Source organism: Pagrus pagrus, assembly GCF_965226575.1.
Source record: "Pagrus pagrus genome assembly, chromosome: 19".
Lineage (NCBI taxonomy): Eukaryota > Metazoa > Chordata > Actinopteri > Spariformes > Sparidae > Pagrus > Pagrus pagrus.
In genome coordinates, this window is record NC_140203.1 from 21,733,013 (window position 1) to 21,757,524 (window position 24,512).

General features: G+C 40.7%; 1 protein-coding gene across 1 annotated transcript in view; it reads right to left on the bottom strand.

Annotated features, from left to right (window-relative positions):
- The window catches only part of whrna (whirlin a), a gene marked incomplete at its 3' end in the record, with an annotated part of 154,556 nt that extends 136,269 nt beyond the window's left edge, over positions 1-18,287 (bottom strand). Inside the window, exon 1 of the mRNA XM_084382867.1 lies at positions 16,703-18,287. Coding sequence (XP_084238993.1) covers positions 16,703-17,431 — 729 coding nt within the window. The 5' untranslated portion in view covers positions 17,432-18,287. The remainder of the gene's footprint in view (positions 1-16,702) is intronic.
- Positions 18,288-24,512: the final 6,225 nt, after the last annotated feature.

Sequence of the window (24,512 nt, forward strand, 5' to 3'; positions counted from 1 at the left end):
ATGCCACACCTGTGAGGTAGGATGGATTATCTCGGCAAAGGAGAAGTGCTCACTAACACAGATTTAGACAGATTTGTGAACAATATTTGAGGGAAACGGTCTTTTGTGTATATAGAAAATGTTTTAGATCTTTGACTTCGGCTCATGAAAAATGGGATCAGTGTATCTATATATATATATATATATATATATATATATATACACACACATATACTGTATATATACACTGATCCCATTTTTCATGAGCTGAATGACCATATTATAGGCATATCTAATGTTTATTACTTTAGGTACACCAATAGCTAAAACGAATGCAGTCTAATACAACAGTCCTACATCAATAAGAGAAAACTAGGTAACATTGACAGCAACCCAAACTACAGGCTCCAAAATGACCATAAAGTTAAATCAGCTCTTCTCTACAAGCTCCACAGCTTTATGGTTGGCACCAAGGTGGCTTTTACCTCAGGGCTGTTGTTAGACTGTATTAGTTTTAGCTAGGAACGCTAATAACTGATACCTGAGTATATATCCATAGGGAAGTCAGTATTCATAGTACTACAAATGTAAACAACTGTATTTTCACATGAGATGTGAGAATGGTGTGGTTCACCACAGGCCTCGAATAATACAATTTAAACTCTGTAAAACTCAGAGCAGCCCAGGGACTAATAGAATAAGTCATTTCCTGCCTGTAGACAGAAGTGACCAGAAATGGAGGGATTCAGCTCATTGACCGGATATTAATGGCTGCTTCCGGTGATTTAGTGCTGTAGGGACCAGGTGATGGATTGGGGACACCTTCACTGTGAACTGAAGCATTTGGCGGCTCCATTGTAAAGCAATTAGACCGTTACAATAGAGTCACTTTGGCTGCAAACCTGTCTAAGAGACCCCAGGTGGGTTGCCCAGAGGAGAATAAAAAAGCTACCTTAAGATGGATATAACGATGAGATATTTGACACCAAAGGAGGGAAAAGAGGAGAGATAATCCTGATTGAGTGCTAGGAATGGCTCACAGTGATAGAACTGTATGTATGTTTGTATGTGCACATGTGTGAGCTTGCACTAATATAAGTAAGCATGTATAAAGATGGGGGCATGGCCGATCAAAAAGTGAGTGAGATGTATAAGCTATCATCTTCTGTCTGGACAACTGAAGGTCAGTGACGGGGTCTTCAGAAAAAAAGGTATTCTCGAGGCATAAAGGAGGCAGATAGAGAACAGCTTGATAAAATATCAACAAGTGTAAAAGATTTCAGCTTAAAATCTGCTCCCCTGACTACATATAAATCACCATAACAGGCTGGCCAGCATGGCTCCTGCCTGCCCTATCTGTTTACATGGATTTTGACTTTGATAATTATCAATAAATATGATGACGTGATATTCCTTACCCCTACTGAAAGAGCGAGAAAGCAGGAGGGGGAAGAGAGGAAGGGAGGGAGGGAAAGAAAAAGAAAATGAACAGAGCAAGGAAAGGAAAATAATGGAAAATGGCCCTGTTGTGTGTATTCTCTTCATGTCAGTGACATATTCTACAGATACAGATATTAAAACTGTACTGAAGCGCTGGTATGATGTTGATATGACTGTCAACAGGCTGTTTTTTAGGTCTGTTTTTGCTGAGAACCGTGCACGTGTCGCAGTAAAAATAGGCAACGACTCCCAATCTCTAGATGAAGCACTGCTGCAGCCTCGCTTGACACGCGCATGACAAGCAAGACTCAGGCAGCCGATGTGGCTGCTCTAACCTATTAACATGGATGCCAAAATGAATTGCAAGAGGTAACACCAGGCACCAGTGCTGCTCTCGCATCCAGTGTGGCCAGCCTGTAAGAATTCCTCTCAGTGTGTTTCCATCATCTCCCACTCATTCTTCACATAAACCCTCCAAAGCTAGTAAACACTTCAATATGCCACAACACAAAGACAGTCAGAATTGGTCTCTGCCCATTAATTAAGCAATTTATAAATATTTCATATGATTATTATAGAGAGGAAAATACAACACAACAAAAAGGTACTACACTAGGTTATGAGGTACTGTGATTGGGTTGGACAATATGGTTGAAATCAATTATAACATAAATATTATTTCTTTAATATCGATATTTAATATTTATCACAATATGGTCAAATGCCTTAAAAAATAATATTTTGTGGCAATATCCCGATACACAATATATATCTCGATATTTTGAAATCTCCTCAAAAGCACCAAATGCTCGGGCTGGGGAACAATATCAAATATCACAATATTCTGGACCAAATACCCTTATAGTGTTATTGCGACAATAAGATGGGGATGACTTTTGATACTTTCACAAAATATGAGCACAATCAGATTTTTGATAATAATAACTCGATTATATAATATCCTGACATAGAATGGTCTGGTAAGTTTATAAAATGACATCATTTTCTGTAATGCAGCCTTTAAAAGGAAAATACAACACTGAATGCCATTATCACAATATAATGATATCCAAAATCAATAACAATACACTCTCATAACACGATATTGATATAATATCAATATATTGCCCACCCCCACTATCCACTCTTATGCATTATACATTAAAGACAAAACATTACTAAACCATCTATCCTCTCCCTGCTTCCACTCCCTCCATTTTGTTTTGCCTCTGCCAACTCCTTATACTGCGGCCAAAGCATCTAACAGGCGCTCAATCACTTCTACCCTCCCTCCTGATTAACAGCTCGAGAGACTTGCATTCCTTAACTCCTCACTAATTACCTCAACTAAACAAAACACTTCACTTTTATTATTTTTGATGAAAGAAAACAAAAAAGAATGGTTTGTAATGTAGAAAGAAGGGCAGACAGAATACGTACCTATGTCCAGGTTTTGATTAAAAAAAGTGAGGTGAGCTATGGGTCAGGAAGTTAAACACTATGCAGTATGCAAACATTTATCTCTGTGGGTTGAATATTGAAGGAAAGCCTCCAGCTGAGTAGTGTGAATTTAGTAGTTCTGAGATGGTTCAACTTGTTATTTTGAATGAAAGGAAGAAAAACAGAAAATAAGGCAATGGTTTAGAGTTAAAGGACATTTAAAGTTTTCTTTTTTTAAACTTTCGAGAGCTGTTGAAGTTCAGTGTCTCACACCACAGGACTGGTTCAGTGCCGCTGATGGAAATTTTTTTCTGTCCTTGAGGCAGAAAATGTAAGCTGCCAAAAACTTTAAAAGAATAAGTGCTGAGCCTCCAAACTTCTGCCATGACTTGCTTCATACTCATACAGCCACACACAGTCACAACTGGAAGCCAGCCAGTATAAGCCTGTGGCCAAATAAGTGTTGGCCAGTGGAGTAGAAAGGTGCTAAGTGTCTTGCTCAAGGGCACAGCAAGGGTAGATTTTCAAGTAGCACCCGTTCACTTTGTTTAATCAGAGTTCTTCAGCTGGTCCAACAATTCCATCTGCTTTGCACCCTTATAGGCTGTTGTTGTCAAAATAGGATAATCAGCATTTTAACAGTCCCATCTTACAGTTCACTAAGATGCAGGGTTTGATTTTGTTATAGTGCCAAATCAGCACTAGTCAAAAACAGAGGTTAATGGGGAGGAGATGTTTGGTGGGGTTTAATAATTCAATTAGACTTTTAATAAGACTTTTCCAAAAAAAAAACTTCACGTTACAGTCACTAAATTCAGCCATATAAACCATACAGAACAAGCAAATATTGAAATATACTGAAAAATATAGTGCAAAATACTAAAAACACATTTTCATACAGGGAAGAAGTCCACAAATATTTTACATGCATGCACATATATTGGCATTTTGCTTCAAGAATATATTACAAAATATAAGTGATAGACATTTTGTACATCAGCAATACATACTGATATTGTATGTATTTTTAAATCTATTGGTTCACAGAGTAAAGCTTTTGCACACCTGAGGATCGACAGGTTCGTAGGAGAAGATGGGCCGACAAAATCGTGATAACAGGTTATCCAACCTGATGAAAGTTTTTTTCTTAAATCTATTGGTTACAATGTATTACTAGATTATATATATATATATACTGTATATATGTATATATATATATATATATACAGACTATATCATGGTATTGTACACAGTGGTTGTATTGATGCGCCCTGCTTCTTCATTTAGGTGCACCAGCCCATAATTTAGGTGCACCTAAGAATACATTTTAATACAATTTCTTAACACATTATGCAAATGTTCGTAAACAGGAAAAGATGCATGTGTCTTTTTTATTTAAATAACAGCAAATGCACAAAGAAATTGCAATATTCTCAATTGTTTAAAAAAATAAAATAGTTATACGCTAGTGCTAGTGCTGAGTCCGGGCTTGTCTGTTGTCAACATCCGGGGTCTGTAGGTTGACCTACTACCTCTGACCTGGAAGATGTCATCTCTGAGCAGCGTGCACACACGCGACAGCCGGCTTGTTTACCTGTAGCTGCTACTGCTAGTTTGACCCCGGATGTTGATAACAGACGAGCCCGGACTCAGAGGGGAATAGCACTAGCGTATCATGACAAAATATTGGTGAAATGAACTAGTTTCGCGGCAGATAATGCGTTATATAGAGGCTGTGTTTCGGTGCCCCGTCACTCGCATTATATGGATATACGGCGCTACACTGGATCTAATTTCGTCCGAACGACTTCAAATGACACCAAAGTTATCTGGGTGAGTAAATGATCATATATTTTGCTAGAAATAAGGTCCAGGTTGTAAAAAACAGTAGTTATCCTTTAAGGTGCACCAGTGTTGCACATGTGCAACCAAAGTGCAACCAACATAGTTACACCCTGGAGCCATGTTCAATAATACATTGCAAGTACATTATTGAATATATATATATATATATATATATATATATATATATATATATACACACACACACACACACATGTCAATACATACAACATGTTGTGTTAGAAAAATGTGATCTACATTAATGGAAAATATATTTTTCGTTGAATATAAGGGGAAGTACATTGTGGCCTCAGCTGTGCACTGGAGAGCTCCAAACACTGACTGACAGGTGTAAAATGTTATATATCAGCATTTGTCCAGGGGACAAATGTTGAGTGTCATTCAGAACAAACAGGATGGAATTTGCAGTGACAACAAAAATCTAACCTTACATTCGTAGTGTCACTGAGAAAACTGTAGTAACTCTAAAGTCAGCCTTTGTGCCTGTTTAGATGGTTTACTTGTTCTAAGAGCATTTATATTCTGAGAAAAAATACATTAGAAGAGCTAGAAAACCAATTCATGAAAAATGAATAGTATGGGAACTAATTAACAGATGAAGCTAATAAAAATTCCAACTGACTATGTACTGCACTGAAACTAAATGAACTTAACAGATGAATACAATGCAAAGTCCTTAAATTATCCAGCCAAATACATTGAATAGCTGGAAACTGAAAACTTTGTTGTTGCTGGAGTAATTATTTTACAAACTGACACTGAGGCAAAAATTGATTCATGTTTGAAGCATTCGCAGCACTGAAAATCGTTTGTCATTAATACTGCCAGTGTTTAAAAACCTAAATATAATAAATAAACTCTGTGTGGCTGAAGCAACAAGTGCTGAGATTAACAAAAAAAAAGGTTAGTTACATAACTCCACAAATCGTTTCAACGAGAAACACTTGAGAGCCAAAGGTCCCTTCATTTCATCATGAATGCAGACTGTTCCTGCAGCTTATACACTTCAATGAAATGTACTCGCTACACAGAGCTGACATTCTCTAACAGCGACTGCATTCTCTTAGCCAATTACGGTAGTTTCATATAAATCAGAGCAAAGCAAGCACACCATGACTTGTATACACATAAATTATTTCTATGAGCATATTCACCAATAAATGAGCATCTTGTGATATAAAATGCCATCTGAAACCGCCAGGAAGTGTTTATGTAAACCAATGGGCTTTCAGAGATAAATAAATAAATAAATAAATAAGTGTAATAAATAAAGCCATGGAAGAAAGAGGCCAAAAAACAAGTTATCAACTTTTTTTGTCTGTTCAGAAAGCTTTTTTTTTTTATTAATCATCAGGTTTTGTAAAGCAAAATTTGACTTTCTTTACAATCGGTGACATATCTGTAGAAAACTGGCCAGAAGACAGCAAATCCTCCACTCTTTGTCACTTCTCAAGGGTTAAGTGTTGTGCTCGAGGGCATGTCAGCAGTAGTTGTACAGAGTTGGGAATAAGAAGAAGAGAAATAATTCACCTTAGTTTTAAATTCACCAGCATGACATTTGTGCTGCTCCCTGTATGCATCCTCCAGGGCGCCTTTAGGCAACAATCAGCCCCAGGTTTACACAGAGATGCACTCCGAACCTCTTTGGTGACTTGGTAGACGAATCTGCTGCTCAGTAGTATTAGATACAGCAACACAAGTATGTAAACACAAGCCCAGAGGCCAGGCCTAAAGGCACTGAACCTCATTTATTCCAGGGTGCTGTCCGCAGTGCTAAATCAGCTAACCAGTAAGTGTGTCTTCACACTACCAAGACACTCCACATGCTGAGGCAACCACACAGCAAGTGGTCTGAGATGTAACCACTGCTGGGCTGACAGAAGCAGAGCCAGTTCAACATCATGCCATTTAAATTTCAAATTTTATTTCTTTGACATTTTTCAGTAGACTACCATACTGGTCCGAATATAAGACAACCCTGAATTTAAGACTTTTTAATGAGCAATTGATTATGATGATATTTTAAATATGTATGCAAATCCATCTTCTTTAAAAATGTTACATTCAGTTGGCCACGCTGCACTGTGATTTGGGTGTTCGCACACATCAGTTCTGCTTGCATGAGAAAGATAATTTGTCTTCCTTTTACAAGTGCAGAATGGAACATTGATACATTTTTCTTTATAAGGCCATTTTGCACAAACTGCCTCCTGATTTGCGTTCTCCACTGACTCCTAAACCTGTGAGCATCTGCAAGCGTCGGTCATGTGGACAAATTATGTACGTCATTCCTGGAACCCACACTGTCTTTGGTGAAAGTGCTTTGCAACCTGTGTGTGAGACACAGAGACACCTATACTTGATTATTTGATAAGTGTGGAAGATTATAAAAATAGAGTGGAGGACTATTTCACCACTGAATGCACATGTCCTGTTACTGAACACTGATAAATTCATTGCCTTGATGTAATTTGCCATTTGTTCTTTTTTATGTGAAACTTTGTGAAATGTTGCTGTCTTGGCCAGGACGCCCATGTAAACAAGATTTTGAATGTCAATGGGAGTATTCATGGTAAAAATAAGGTTAAACAAAATAAAATAAAAATATGTGCTTTTGCAAAAAGACTTTTTGGACCAGTTTCAAACTAGTCCAACTGGGAAAATTTCCAAAAGATAATAAAAGAGAGAAGTGAAGCCTTTTCTCTTGTCAAAGTGAAACATGAAATACTTCCATTAAGGCAAGATTTAAAACCCACATTTATTTATGCGCTTATCTGGCACATACAGTACTCAGGCTTTCTCCTGTCAGGCTCTGGAATGATTTTCTCTGACTGTTTGCATTTTTTAGCTTTCTTCCTCATCATGACATTCTGTGAGATGAGGAATTCTTGGCAGCTTGACAGATGACTCAGTCCCCGCTCCGTCTGGAGACGCTCTTAACTCTTTTTCACTCATCTGGAATTTATTTCCTCGGTGGTAGCCACGTTACACGAGCCGTCACAGGCTCCCACAGGTTAAACTAGACTAACTCTAACACTTTGTCGAAAACAATATGACCCTGACTTTTTCAAACTGAATTTTCTCTGCACTCACAGTGAAAATGTTGGCATCGAACAGGGGTAGAACACACATTGTTATGCATTAAAGGGATAGTCCAGATAGTTCACCTACAGTATATAGAAAAGCAGACAAGAATATCATCAGAATGGGCAATGTACTGCTGTAGACAGGGGTCAGCAGCAAAAGGTTTTGTAGCAAAACTAAAAGGCCCATCTAAAAACATTTAGCATCAAAATATATTCTGCCATCAGACAGCCCTTTCCTTTGTCACTATACAGTATTTTTCAACCACAAACAACACTCCACGGGCTGATCCAGACCTGGCTGAAGACCAATGCGGCACCCAACCACCATGTAAGATAGCACTTACTAGCTACAAATAAATGAATTGACTTACCTAACATCCACTAAATAAATCAAATTTCCTCCTCTCTCCAAAAGTTTTTCCTCGCTATACTCCCGTTCATAAAGGAATCCTTGTTTCATCTTTTTGTCATCATCACTCATTTTTATTTAATTGTTTTAGTTGTCTTTTTCATAAACTGCTGTCCGACCCAAACAGCTGATCTGCAGTACAAAGCATGCATAAGAAAACAGAAAGTATATGGTTCCGAAAATGGAGTGCCAAAAGAAAAGGCTGTCTGACGGTCAGGTAGAGTGCTGAAACTATTCAAAACACAGCGCTCATATTGATTGTTTTATATGGGCCTTCTTTTAAGTAGCTGAAATAAATGTTGGTGCTGACCCCGTCTACAGCAGTGCATCTCTTTGCTTCCATGCCAGAACTACTTTCTGCTTCTCCAAACTGGGGGCGACTATCATCTACTGGAGATAATGTAACCCCACTCCAAAAAACATCTATCCCTTTAACTTCTTGGAACCGTAAAGAGTGAATCTGAAGTGGTGCCCTCTTTTCATCCAACCTCAGACAACCTCTGGTTCTGTGAATAACAACTCTGTCTGAAGCAAATGCAGAAGTCTCAAGACCTTGTCATAGTGCCACAAGACCTTTTAAAGAGGAGTTGGAGTGGGTTGTTATACTGACTTTAACACCAAAGACGGCTGTTACCAAGAGCAGCTCCTCCTTTGTGGCCCTACCATCAAAATCAAATAAACTCTTTATCTGATCATCTATTGGTTTACAGCTGATAATGATTGAGCTGTGTGTTCGTGAGAAAGTGAGGATTCCGTTGCATAGAGTCCTATACTTTACAAATAAATGTGGGCAAATAATGCACAGTGATAAGTGGGGATGCAAAATATGGGATTTTTTCAGCCGATATCGGTCACCAATAATTACCTGCTTCTCATGGCCGAAACTGATAAGATAACTGATAAATTTCACATTTTTTAATTTTTAAAAGAAACTCCTAACCTGTGGTTTATGCACACCTGAAGATGAGAAAGGCTGATGTAGTGAGCAAAGGTAGATGATTTAATATTCCATATTGCTAATCTTTTTCCCTCCTCTCTGAAATCGAACATGTACTACATGCTGTTCATAAGTAAATGTATAAGGTATGAGAACCATCAATTTCCATACCACTGTATGCCATGAAACCAGTATACTGCTGCAGCCCTACTACAAACTCTCAACAGCGAGCTCTCCGGTGCTGGTTTGAGTGTTGACATCATCGAGCAAGAAGAACTTGTGTCACAGGCCCAGAATCAGCTCCAAGCTATGAATCAATTAATAGCGTCCTCAAGTTTAACGAGATTTCTATCTGCCTCCTACCATCTAATCAACACACCAACCATTAGCAGTCTGCAGTGCTGCTCCAGGCCTCTCAGCTCCCATTTCTCTGACTTGTGGCCAAGTCTTTGCATGTCAATGTGCCTGGCAGTGGCCCAGGTGTCGACCCAGTGAATTTAGACCGCCCAAGTCGTCTTTTTTTTTTTATGCCCTCTCTCTCTGGGGGTCCCTAGAGTCACTGGCAGTGACTCTAGGGACTGGGGCCAAGGCAGGCTCTTAGGATGAGGAGAGAGTCAGAGTCAGAAAGAAATACAGCTGTAAGCCCTTGACGCGTCCCCTGGGCCAAACAACAATCTACTGCTTTCAGAGACCATCCCTGAACTCATCAGGCAACACAGGTTTGCTAAAGTGGAGCGGATTAAGCCTAAGTAGAGGTATACAGCCAGGAGAAAACAGTGTGAATGAGTAATGTACTGGAAACAAAATAAGCTGCAAAGACTTATTTAAAGCCAACCTTGTTGTTTGTGTGGAATTACTGATTTGTTATTTGTAAAAGTAACATTGTGGCTGAGCAAATGAGCAATACTGTAACTGACATGAAATATTGGTGGGTTTTATAGTTTGCTCTTTAAAAGCTGCATTAATCCGTCTTTTGGGTAATAAAGTCCAAAAATAGCTGAAGACACACAGCTCTGATAAATTATGATCACATCAAGACTTTATAGCTGGCTTATTTGCTAAAAAACATTGCCTATTTACACATCCAGCTGTGACGGATAAAGATTATAAATCATTTGGAGTCAAGTTTCTGTCCATGATTCCATCCAGATGTTCCATTTTCTTCCAAATCTAGTCTCTAACTTTGTCTGTCATTTGGTGCTGCAAGGTACAGTACAATGGGTTTATCAGAGCTTGTTCGCTGAAAACAGCTGCCTGCTGCTGCTGGAAACACGGTTGGTGAGAGCATTGAGACCGATCCAATCAAAGCAGCAGAGTCGGGTGATCTCTCTTTGGGTTCATCACTACGACCACTTTCACGGTACACACAGTCATTTGATTCAACGTTTATGTAAAATACTGATGAGTGGAGCCTCGAATTTAGATACACTGTGGGAGCAGAGTTCAGCTTGGGGTGAGGAGGCTGGATCAGATGTGATTGCTGTCACAAGTGGATTCATCAAGAGCGTCCAGACAGCAGCTTATTCATAGGTGACATTTCATCCATCAAATGTGCCAGAGGCTGAAATGCACTGAGCTGTTTTCAGACTTGGCTGGTAGCTTATGATAGAGGTCATCCGATAGTGGGTTTTTAAAGACGAATGTAACAAGGAAAGTTTGGAGCAGGAAAAAGCCAAAATCTGGTTAATCAGCTGATATCACTTGATCAGAAACTGGATAACGGCTGAACTGGCAACATAAAGAAACTAGCTAAATAAATAAACAAATAAATAAATCACCAAACATCAAACTCAAAGTAATTCAATCAAACCATGCTTGCTAGTAAAAACAGACACAGCATGCTTTCGGCAGAGCAGTTATATTTAGTCTTATGCATTAATAATACCATTATATAACCAAAAACGTTATCATACTCATCATTTACAAATAAAGCTGTCTTATTTTAAAAGGTATAGAAGGCAATTCTGGAGAAAGATAGTTGATTGTTGAGTCTCATTCCCAGGTCGTCAAATACTGGCACTCTGGGTCAGAATTTCGGGCTGAAAACAGACCCAAGCATTGATATTTGAGGACCTGGGAATGACAATCAACATTCATCTATCTTTCTCCAGAACTGCCTTTCCTTCCTTTTAGTTAACTTTCAAATTCAGTATAAATTATCTCAGGTACACAGTGACATTAACTTGACTTGGTGTAGCCATATTATCATATTATTGGCCAGAATTGGCCTATCACAGATATATCATTATCAGAGTATATGTTGTCCAATATGTGCCAATATGAAACTTTTTTCATAAGAAAATGATGCTTGCGGTAATTCATGTGACTGGTGTTTTAGTGCACTGATGCAATTTAAAGTTCATTTTTACTGTTAGTGTGTTTAACCACATTTAAAGGATCATTGCAAAAAATATGTAGTTACATTCTGTGCATGTAAAATTATCGGCCAATTTGTATTTATACCCCAATATCAGTATCCGCATAGCCCTAAAAATTACATTATCGGTTCGGCTCTAGTATTTCCCTGTGTGACCGCTAGAGAGTGCACAGCCATTGGCCACTATTGGCTAAAACTGATAGTTTGTGAAACTTTGTATCTGCGCTGATAATCTGCCAACACAGATTATTCGATCAACCTCCAAGTGATAATATGGCTGTTGAACTGTGATAGGATGACTTTACTAAAAAAGGTTTAATGAATTAAGTTTTAAGAATTAAAGTTACTGAAGAAATGAAACACACTCACAATCTACATACTCATCATTTAACCATTAAAGCTCTGGTCTACGATCTGAGAAAGGTTTGAAAAAAGCATCCCCCCCCACACACACCCCTCCCCTCTGTGCTCCTTAACCCCTCCCCTCCGAGCTCGTATCGCTCTCCCCTCGGAGTCCCGCGACACACCCCCTCCGGCTACAGGCTTTTTTTTTTTTCTCTTCAACGAACTTTATACGTCCCGCAACAAGCACCAAGAGCAACAAGCTGGCAGAAACCAAATACAGCCCAGCTTTGAATGCGGAGTAACGATGTCGGATTCACAGATAAAGTTATAACAATGCACGTTGAAACTCACGTAAATCTTGTAAGTCATTACAATGTCCTCAGCTAAGCTCCACAGCCAAGCTAGCATAACGTCATTAGCATGCTACAGCTACGTTACCTTACAGCTACGTAATAAGTTACAACAGCTAAGTTAGCCACTTCTAAAAGTTACTGGGGGCCAAGAGACTAACAGATGCTGCCGTCAGCTTTCATCACAACGATCGCTTCCACATTGTGGCTGAAAAACAAACCTGTGTGAGTTTCGGAGCAACTGTGTGTGTCCCAGCTGCTGTCTGAGTAGCACCAGACAGCAGCTAGGACACACACAGCTGCTCCGAGACACAAACGTGTCCGTAAACCGTAATCTCTTGTTTATGACAGATAAGACACACAAATACACACATCGTAACGTGTTTATGATAATCCATCATATTGATTTAGCAAAGGCTTCGTTGAAAACAAACGGACAAGACCGGGAGGAGGGTTAGCAAAACAGCTGAGCAGTGACCGGGCGAGAGGTTGTTATGGAGAAATAAATCCGGACAAATAAGATAAAAATCCGGAAATAAATCCGAAACCCCTCCGCTTCGCGTTGGGATTTCATCCATCCCTTCATTCATCTTACTTGCTGCTTCATTTAGCTGCCACGAGCAAATAAATAGGCTGATTTGGTGTAAACATGTTAGCAATGTTAGCTTGTTGTTAGCTTACAATGCTAGCATTGCTAACATCGTCTCCGTCGAACAAGTAAACAAGTGTTGACAATACTGCAGAGACAGACACCGTCTAATAACACAGAAACAAACTAACGGCAGCTTTCACAGTCATCAGCAGCATCGGCATGAAACTTATCTGTGTCACAACATCCACAATAGAGACGAAGGTTACCTGCTCAACAGAAACGCTGCTGTATCAGCACCGGGTCCATATCTTCACGGACCTTTCGCCACCGTTCAAACCATGACCCGATGTTTATTCGGTTTGAGCCCTCTTTGTTTCACATCTCCGCTTTGTGTCTTTTTAGTGACAGACTTTCTTTCTTTGACTCTTTGTCGGTGGGGCAAGCAGAGGCAGCTGAACTGCTCAGGGCAAAACAAACCTCTTGTCCGCTTGTAGTTTCAAATGCGGAAGTGGGTCGGGACCAGACGTGAGCAGGAGCAGGAGAGTGAGCGAGGATTGGATCGGAAAATTGATCCAATAGGAGCCATCCGGGCCGGATGGTTCCTATTGGTCAATTTCTTTTCAGTTTTACAGACACTAGAGAGAATGGATTTTTTTGGTTCCTTTTACTCTTCACATTGTGTGGGTGGTACTATTGGGTCATAACCACCATCTAAATGATGTTAATAATAATAACAAATCTTTCAAATCGTAGACCATAGCTTTAAGAAGTATATGTTTTTTCACTGTGTTGTTATTTGTTGTCTAAAGACTGGGTAATAGTGGGTCAGTCATTGATTAAATTCAGTATTTAGGCCATTCAAACAAGGAGTAAGTGCTTTTAGAATCAACCAGCAGCTCAATAGTCTGTCTAAAACTCCCTTAAGGGAAAAGGGTTGCATAACACTGTGGAAATCGAATATCTGTAAACCTCTTCCTTAAATGTAGCCAAACTTCTCGCACTATAGACAGTATCACATATTCTGTTTTTCTCTGAGGGTATATGATGCTCAGATTGATTACTGAACACTCAAGGCCAAGATGCAGTGATGTCATGTGGTATCTCCACCAGAATATTAAACACAATCTTTAGGGTTTGTACAATGTTTGGTTGCACAACAAGAGCATCATTTCAGGATGAACTCAGTAGTTGGAGGAGTTTAAAAGGTTAAAATGATTACAGTTCTAAAAGCCTGTAATAACATTTAGCCTAAACCGAGAAGGCATAAAAATAACTGAACTCAAGCATTAATGACCTCCAGGGGGATTTTATCTGAGACAAGGCTTCTCTCGTGTTGGCTGGGTGCCTGCCCTGTCAGCCTAATAACAGCCGAGTAGCAGAGGCAGCAGTACAACTAGTAGTAGTCACAGCATAGTATCATACCATAGTCATTATGGATGGCTTCATAGTACAATGAGTAGCACAACTGTCATGACAAAAGGATTCACTGACAATGACAAAAATAGAGGAATACCACCAACAGATTCACATCCTTGGATTCATTCCCTCTTAGTCTCAAAACCAACACAACTACTCCCACAAGAAATGGCCTGTGCTCTCTGAGAAGGAACCTCGATAGCAAAACTCTCCAACAGTTCATTTACAGTAACAACGATCAATAGTGTTCACTCTTCAGATGAGAGACATCTTTAAATGTGGAGAGAATTGATTGGAAAAACATGGTTAATGCTGTCATTAGTATTCTATCCACCGCAGTTTGAGATCACGTTCAATATGAGCTGCAGAGACATTCTGCTGCAGCCTTTTGGAAGAATTCAGGCTGAGGAGCAGATTTACAGGAACTATTAACACAACAATTAGGCCAATGGTCTCATTATTCTAACATGCAGAGCTGCAACAATTAGTCGATCAATCACTTAGCTGTCAACCATTAAGTTAATCTGCAACTATTTTGATAATCGATTAATCTCTTATTCAAACTTCTTAAATGTGAGTATTTTCCTTACACTATGACAGTAAACTGAATATCTCTGGGTTGTGGCCAAAACAAGAGGACGTCATCTTCGGGCTTGGGAAACATTGATTGACTTTTTTCACCATTCTCTGGCATTTTATAGACCAAACAACTAATCAATTAATTAAAAAATTAAGCTGAGATTATGTCACTTCCTCAGAGACACTTTGGAAATAAGAATAGTCTTTGAACCCACAAAATATAACACAATAAATCAAGAAAATAACTATAAAATTATGAAAATGCATTTATCTAAAAGATTAAATCAACTTGGGCCTGAACCATAAAGGTAAACCAGAGGATCTATGTTACGGGACAGGAGATCATATGTATCTTAGCTACCTATAAATGTATCAGGGACCTAAAATGTAGTCAAAAACATATAGGCAAAATCAGGGATAACATGTTCTCATATCCTGGCATTATTTAAAAGCCTGTAGGTGCAGCATTTTGGATTAAGTGAATGTTGGGGGCTCGCATTGTGGCTGAGTCCTACATAAAGTGAATTACTAAAGTCCACACGAGATGAGATAAAAGCCCGGACGACTTTTTCTAGTTCAGTGAAGGTTAGAAAGGACTTAATTTGAGCTCTAATCCGTGGCTGTCATGTTGGAGGGAACAAACTGGTGACCTTTCAAACTACAGACATACAATCACTATTTTAAAAAAGCAGCTTATAGATATCTGCTACTTTCTTTAGGGCTATTTCTCTTACAGGCAGAGTATTGTTCCCTTTTTTTACTGATAACTCTTCTATCAGTGTAAGTGCAGGATAGTGCTGCCTGTAGATGGAAATCAAAGTAGTGAACACTCTTTTACTTTTATTTGTCAAATCGAAAGTCTCACTGAGATTAAAATCAGATGTTCAAGAGAGACCTAGCAAGAGGGTATCATAACACTGCTAGAAGAATAAATACACTAATACAATAAGATCCAATTAGATGTTTTAATACATGAGTTTCTAAAACAGCTAAAATAAACCTAAATTAATAAAAAGGGGTAAAACCATCAAACATGATTTTTTCAGATGCTTTAAGACCGATTTGAACCTTGTTAAAGAGCTATGAATCACTGTTATCAGTAAACAGCGTGGGCAAATAGGTGTGAATGAGTGCAATCACAAAATCAATCAGAAAAGCGAGGCGTTAAAAAGAGATAGAAGCTGTTCAGCGAAAGAGAGGGAAACACTGTGGTGAAGTTTCAGCACCATGGACAGCTCATTGGGCTCATAAAACCAAGGACCTCACATCTCATCCTCCTAAATCAATCCACCTTGAACACAAATCAGACATGCTCTTTTATCACCCCATTTGCTAATACGCTTACTTTACCCTTGGTGGCATTAACAATGATGCACAGGACTAAAGTAGGCCCAGTCTGTATTCTTAGTTTATAGCTTCAGAGCACAGGGGCCCACCTCCAGCTCCTCCACACAAACACACACACACACCACTCTATGGTTACCAGCTGCTGTGAAGGTGTCTTGTTACAGGCATGCTTCCTAGAAGTAGTAGTCAGTGTTTCAGTGTACATTACACTGCTGCTGCAACACGTTGCTTGCTGATAGGAAAATTAGACAAAGCTGCTTCCAGCAAAAACCTAAATTCATTCCTATCAATAAATGGGGCTTGTTCGCTTCAAGAGGTCAAATTTTGGACACAGAGGCAAGAGACATAATTCACATGAGGCAGGAGCTTATTATACACAGTGGGTGCAGGTTTATAGGACGAGGCCAGAGCTATTAGTTCCCATGACTGTGACATCCAAGTCCACTGAACTCTTTATTCATAGACTCAAAGGGTGAATGTGCACTCTGTAAAAGCCGTGTGGTGTGCAGGTTTGGCGTAGTAAATAAAAAAGACACACGTACCTTCACTGCTTCAGCATGAGTGACTTTGTCGAACACTTTGTCGTTCACTTTCATGATCTGGTCACCGATCCGGAGACCCTGTTTCTCCGCCAGACTCCCCGGCTCCACCAGGGACACGTAGATGCCGACCCCGTGCTCCGAGCCGCCGCGGATGCTGAAGCCCAGGCCCTCGTTGCTCTTGTGCCGCTTCATGGTGACCTGTCGCATCTCGCCCGGAGGCTCGTGGACGAAGTTCGCCCCGAGCAGCGGCACCAGGGAAGCTGTCCCGTCGCTGCTGGTGCTGAAGCTGTCCGGCGAGCCCCGCAAAGCCACCTGGAAGTCGGGCGGGTTGTCGGACGAGAAGTGCCCGGCGGGGGTCGGGCTGGCGCTGGGGGGTTCTGCGTTGCCGTTGCTTGCAACTAAATCCGACTTTAAGTAGAGGCCCTCCGAGGTGTACTGCTCGAAGAGCAGCTGGTCAGAGCGCGGGATAACCAGTCGCAGCATGGGCAGAAGTTGGCGCTTGCTGGGCGCGTTGAGGATGACGTTGAGGGTCTGCACCAGGTCGTACACGTTGCGTTTGGAGTGGTACACGTTGAGGCAGTGGATGAACTGTTCCCTCTCGAAGTCGTTGAGCAGGAGGTTGAGCGCGTTGTGCAGCTTCCTCACGTTGGCCGACAGCGTCCGTGCGCTGGAGGCCACCGAGTTGGCCGATGAGCTGAGCGACATGCGCTCCAGGTCGGTGCTGCTCATCCTGGCGGTGTGACCGGGACACGGCGCCACACTGGTGCGGGTTAGAGAGCTGGCATGACAGGCTGGGGGCACGGGATGAGACCGGCGCGCGGCATCACGACCGCTGGAGGACGTGCACCCCGGTTATATCCATGCTGTCTGTCTGACAGATGATCCACTTATTGCTCGCAGTCTGCCAGATAGAGCGATGAAAGGGGCAACTTCAACAGGCAATTAAGCCCAACTAATTCAATTTCACAGCTGACACAAATTAATTAGCACTTACCATAATTTCAATATCAGTAATTGGATTCTGCAAACTTCACGTGCGAAACGGTGCGTAAGGACTGGACGTGCAACAGCCTCGCGGAGAGCTCGTCCCGCTCCGCCAGAGAGCTTATTAGCTAAGGACCTCAGCCTGCGTGTCATTAGCTGCGGTCTTATTTTCCAGGAGGTCAGGTGGCTGCCGAGCCTCCGCTTCTCTGGTGTCCGCCTCACCGCCAAAACAGCTCCAGAGGGCGGAATGAAACAACACAGGAACTTAAAGCGACTTAGTCCAGTGTTGAGCAGGCACCTCAGAAAGAAACGTTATTTCCTCAGCGAAGAAAAAGAAAATAAAAAGTTGTTTTCGTGCTCCTGCTCAGCGTCCCGGTGAGTTCACTCTATCCCGCTCCGGGGCTCGGTTCCACTTCCAAACGACGTCAAGTTCAAAGAATAATTATCCAGCAGCGTAACACGGACCGAGCGACGTGTAGTCCAGCCGTGTGTTTGTTCTTGTTTTCCTCCTCCGTCCGGTTTCAGTGTTGAGGTGACCCGCTGCTCGGTGTCTCCGCTTTCCAGACGTTACTACAGCGACAGAGTGGAGACTGGCGGCTCTCTCGCCTCCGACCGTCCTCCGTCAGGATATGACGCAGCGGCGAGCAGCCAATGCGCTGCTTCAGACAACCCCCCACCCCCCCACCCCCAGAGCCCGTGGTTTCCCCGAGCTCAGGGCACTTCCGCCACCAGGACTTCAATTAGAGTAGCTGTCACCTGCTGCTGGCTGAGCAGCTTCGACTTTGTTTTCGGTTGTTTAATGTCTTTAAATGAGCACATTAAAGCCCAAACATGTTCTGTAAAAGCAAAAGATGACAAGTGTTTTCTTTTTCTTGCCCTAACAATCATTTTTAATAATTTTCCACCACTGCCATTCAGTGTTCACACGTCTCGAAACTGTTTTTGTTTTGTGACACTTTACAGAGAATATTTTTGGAGGGTTTTCTCCACATTGGCTGCTAGAGTGCACACTTTTCTTCTGTGGAATAAAAGTGTTCACTCTATCAGAGAAAATGTACACAGCATCACTGCCAATTGACCTCTGTGGCAGCAGACATTTTGATTGATCATAACAAGAGAAGCACAGCTGTTACAAATGAGGTCAATGGCTCTGTTGTGTCCCTGTAGGTCATGACCTCAATACCAGAACCCTGAAACTGAAGTAGAAAAAATGTATTCACCCATCATCATATTTACACCTGAGACTTTAAGTCTAAACAACTTAAGTGAAAAAGGCTTGTTTTCCCCCAAAAGACCCAAATGTTTAAATTTAATACAATAGACCATTTTCACGGCTGACATTTTGACTTGTCAAGGCTTAGAAACGCACAGGTGTGCCCAATGACGTGAACAGTGGCTCCATTCTATTAAGTGTCCCAGTAAGCCATGTCACTGAGTGAGCACACAATACCAGGGCCTTGAACGAGATCACCTTGATAGAGTGCAGCCATCATTAATGTTTTAAATCCCACCTGTGCTTTTCCTGTTTTGACAAGTCAAAATGTCTGCCATGAAAAGGGTCTATGTAGTCTATGAAGATGCAAAACAGATCATTCCCTTCAGAACAACTTTCAAAGCTTATCTGTTTGTGTTTGGTGGGAAGGCTGGTAAATGTGTTTAAATGTGTATACCTGTATATAGGCTACATCATTTTGACAATGAAATGGATCTCTGATTAAAATTTAGATCAGAGATTGTGCTAGTGACTCACTGGGACAGCTTATTAACAGCCAGCCACACAAGTGGCACTGCTGAGTTACAGTACTATATATAACAAACCATTTTATTATGATAATAGCTTTCAAAGGACGTCCAGTCTTCCTTTAGCAGGCATAATGTGTGTGGGCCTTACAGTTATCTGATGGTCACAGTTAACCTCCCCAAGTAGAAGAATAAATGTTGGCATTGTATGTTTGTGCAAATCATGGATTTGTTGCAACTTTCTTTGCATTTCAATTTTCAGTTGCTGTCACAACGCTGTGCTTATGGTCTGGTTAGGTTTTGAAACTGATGAGGTTAGGAAAAGATCATGTTCTCCCTCAAAATGTGGTTGCCGCAAACATGGCAGGAAAATGTCCTGATGTCTCCTTAAAAATACCTTGTTTTGTTTCAGCTAGATGCTCAAGAATGTCCTGGTTTTGTGGGTTGAAACAGGAGAAGTCGGTCAAAGTGGGCTCGAAAGGTGGTCTCCCGTTTGGCAGCCATCTTACCTCCATCGTCCTATTCTTCTCCTGATAAGAAAGTCAGCTCATATACATGAATCTGAAGGTAATATGATACAATAATATGAATCCTTTTTGGTGATCAATTATTTCATAGCTATTCTTGCAATCTTAAATCCCACAAAAGTGCAGCATTAAATACCATATTTAATTAGTACATCTGTCCCTGATGTTTTATATTTACTCTGATAATTATTTTCTTTATCTAACAGATATCGATCTCTGTCTGCTGGAATCCCTGATCCATGAGTCCTTGAGCCGTAACTAAAAGGAGCAAAGTGGAGTTCAACTGAGTTGCCCAAGTGATCGAACACAAGTGCAAAATGGTAACAGTACCAACTGCAAATGAAGCCCGTGTTGACCAGTGGCACTGTGCAGTTTTGGCCGAGTTTCCTTGCAGAGCCTTCTTTAAAATCTGCAGCTGCTGAGAGCCAAATATTACTTCTGCTTTATTAACCACTAACTGAAGCGTTTGAAAAGCTGACCTGGGCAAACTGAGGACTGTCTCTGCTCTCAGAAAAGGAATCATTGTGCCATTTTAATTTGAAATTGTGACCAAGTGTGCGCTGGCTGATAGAATTACTAACGTCAAAGTAATTAGCAAGGTTGAAAATGGGCCGATTGACTTGGAAAATTAAAATGGTCGTTGAAAATGAATCAATAAGACGGAGAATGCACTGAATATCAGAGGAGCAAATGAGGTTGAAGTAGAGCTGACTGAAATCACAGATGAAGTCAGCACTATGCTTCCTGAAAGTGACACAGCAGAACTGACAGCAAAGCAACGACCCCGGCTACCAAGATAAAAGCAAGAGCATCTGATAGTGTATGCATGGTTTCGCAGGCCGAGGTTTATCAGTTAATTATTTCCTTCGCCAAGTCTTTATTTTCAATCTTCATCCTCTAAACCAGCTCTGCGATTTCAGTTAATGGGGAAAAGGTTTGATATCGAAGTTTGTGGCAGCAACTACTCATTGGATCGATCACCTTGGCTGTAAAATATCATTAAGATTTTGGAAAAATGCACAGAAGTTAACATAGCCAAATTGCTTCTCTTGTCCAACCAAAAGTTCAATTCAATATTCATTTTAAAATGATATGAATCAAAGAAAAGCAGCAAATGCTCAAATTTGAGAGGCTAGGACTGATTAGCAAAGTTCTGGATTTGTTGATTGATTTTTTTGACGATTGACTAATCAACAAATGGTAGTAAGACTAACAAATATACACTCCCTGATTTCTTACAGGCTCCAATAGCACCCAAAAATCTCCCAAAAGTTCTCCCTGCCAACAGTCAATGTTTTAATCTCTACTGTGAACTGTGCTTCCAACTTCGTGTCAACAGTTTGTGTTTGTCCCTTTCCAGCTTTAACATAACTGCGTCTCCGTGCACAAAGCCAGGTCCATAAAGTAATGGACTTGACTGTCCAGCCCAGAATAGTGACCTCAGCATCATCCAACAAGTTTTGCAAAAAAAAATGACAAAGAGCTGTTTCTTAACCGAATAAGAACTAAGATGAAGAAGATCAATTAGCCACACAACAATAGCAAAGAGTGCACTCTATGTGGAGATTGTGGGAGCAGCAGCAATTTATGGGCACTGAATGCCCCATGATTACCATAGTTTGTGTCCAGGAGAGTCCAAAGAGCAAATCAAAACAAATATACTGACATCAAATTTGCTATCTCACAAAACACAGCTTTGTTCAACTTGATAATGATTGTGAAACTACACACAAGGCATGACAACCAGGGGTCATGTAATCTATAGGAAGGTGGAGGAAAAATAGTTTTGAGTCTCAGTGTTAAAAATAAATGCCTCATCCTATACCACAAACCAGAACAAATCCATGACAGAGGTTGGCGGTGGAGGGCCAGCAGGGTCAGCCAAGCTGAAATTACCTGCCTGGCTGAAAAGTGTTTTTGGCCAGTAATACTGTCTAGTTGAAATGACATGCGGTGGCCAATAATAACATGCTTTGAATTACAATTTTTAGAGTGAAAACAGTAACAAGTGAATATGACGCTGGTTTTCACAGTGCAATTAAGATGACACTGAACATCTGGAAAATTTTAGGGTGTGTGACAAAAGTGACATCAGTTTGTCTGCGTTCAGTTTAGTCTTAATTTGTTTGAATGGCTCTTTTTATAGCTGTTGGTATCTACGGTCAATATGTGGTGAGATTTAAAGCCCATCACGGTTCATGGTTAATGACAATTTAATGCATTAAACACTGTATTTAAAGCACTAGTGTGTAGGATTTAGTGGCGTCTTGCAGTGAGGCTACAAAGTGCAACCAACTGAATACCCCTCACCCCTCTCTTTCCAAGCCTGGCGGAGAAGTCTCTCTCCAGGGCTACTGTAGAAATAAATATGGTGGTACAACATGGTGTACTGGTTGACATACGATTGTCTGATGATGATGGTGCTGCCAATGACCTTCACTATAAACAGGCACATGTACAAGGAAAGGAGAGACTGCAGAAGAGGAAGAAGAAGAAGAAGAGGAGGAGGAGGAGGAAGATATCTTTGAGGCTGAGTTCAGCTCCACCAGTGAATGAAAATGTTGATAAAGCAAATATTTCGGGGTTTTTTTTTATCTGTGTGACTGAGTTGGGTTAAAAAGAGACTGTGTGTATGTGTGTGCATTTGGTTGAATGTGTGTGTTTGAAGTTGATCGATGACAGTAATTAGAGGGGTTCACCAGTGGGAAACATTGAGAAGCCAAACAGTATTATCATGGACAGAGACGCTGCACAACAAGCGTGTTGTCAGAGCAGCGGAGAAGAGGAAGTCACTGTGTGAGAAAGAAAGTGGAAAGTGGAAAGGAGGAAAGGAGAGGCAATGAACACATTGACTTCTTCAAGAACACCCGCAGAGCTAATGATTTTAGCTATTATCATGGTTTTCAATTTTGACTGCAAAGGCTCTTAGCTGAACAGTCAGCGCCACAATCCTGATGCCGGGATCTCTCATGGTGATGGAACAATTGAGTGTTAATGAAGAGATGACTGCTGTGAGAAGAACTACTGCCTTATGATAACAGCTCTGTGTGTGACTGTGTGCATGTACAGGCTGAAATGCAGCTGTGCTGTAAGCCTATGACTCTTCATGTTAGCTGATCAGTATGACCAGGGCACTTTGCCTCAGGAGAAGATTTCCCAAACAAAAAGGCTACCTACTCACAATTAAATTACCACATTTCATGGTTAACTGTAATCAGTTTGAGGGCTTAACAAGGCTTAAATATTTCACTTAATAGGCTTAACTCCGTATGACTAAAAGCTTAACAGAATCATCAGTTTTCATCAAATGGAAGATAAATGTGATTGAAACAGGTGGCCGTTTAAACAAAAGCCAACTGTGCTTAAAGTTGCATCGATCTAAATTTTGTGACATATAGTATATTAAGATGGACAACACGTCTACAGTTCCTCTTACTTTCAAAAAGTGAAGCCAGAATATACCAGATACAGACACTGCCAATTGAGCTGCTGACATCATCTGGAGTCATACACCATACACCTACCCGTTCAATCACAAGTGGGGCTAAGCTATCAATCATGACGCTACACCCAATTATATAGCATCAAATAATAAGTTAACCAAATTTATCAGAAAAATAAAAATTCAAACAACACCAGCGACCCTGAACTGACAGAAATCATCAAGGCGGCAATCAAAATGTTTTAGCTTCAATTTTGTGGAGCTGTCATGTCGTCCATCCTTGGCCTACGGTCAGTGGTCTCACCACTATCATTAACCTCATTTCAGGATTTGGTGTACACAAAAACAAGTGTAAATTGGTTTAGCGCATTAAATATCCAGCAATTCAAATGACATTTCTAATTCATCATAATGTGTTTGTTTTTTTCGGGTGCATCAAAGAACACCAGACTTAAAGACCCCGTGGAGTTTTCTTGTAAACAAATAACAGTCATGTTTGCATTCAGTGTTAGTCCCAAAACTTGTTTGTATCCTTGAGGGCTAAAGATTGGGCTAAAGATTTTCATAAAACATTTGTAAAGATGATTCTACTTAAGTTTGAATCCTGCTAACAGTCTTATTCTTCACTGCCTGTTCTTCACTCCCGTTGGTGCGTATCTTGGGGCGTTAGTGCTCCCAATTGGCCATCCCCCAAATGATTAACTGCCCATCAGACAAACAAACAGGGACCCACTCATAAGAAAACAGCACTGTTTCGCTACAAGAGGGAGGTGTTCCACACAGTTTTGAAACCAAAATTACACCCTTACCTGTATCTGTAACTTATGTTGCTAGGTAACAGCTCAGGTCCAAGTTCAAATCCTGTCAGGGGTTGACGTGAGAAACACCCCTAGAATTATAAATGATTCTTTTCAATGTTCTTTTAATCCTCCAAATGCAACAGCAGGAAATAAACCATATATATTTCTTCACAATCAGCGCACTTCTCAGCTTGTTTAATCTCACCTAAATGTGTGAGAGGATCTGAGGTCAGCTGAAAAGTTTATACGAGCAGACAGCCTGCAAGGAAGTGGAACTGAGTGTCTCAAAACATTAACACTCAGACTGCACTCGCACC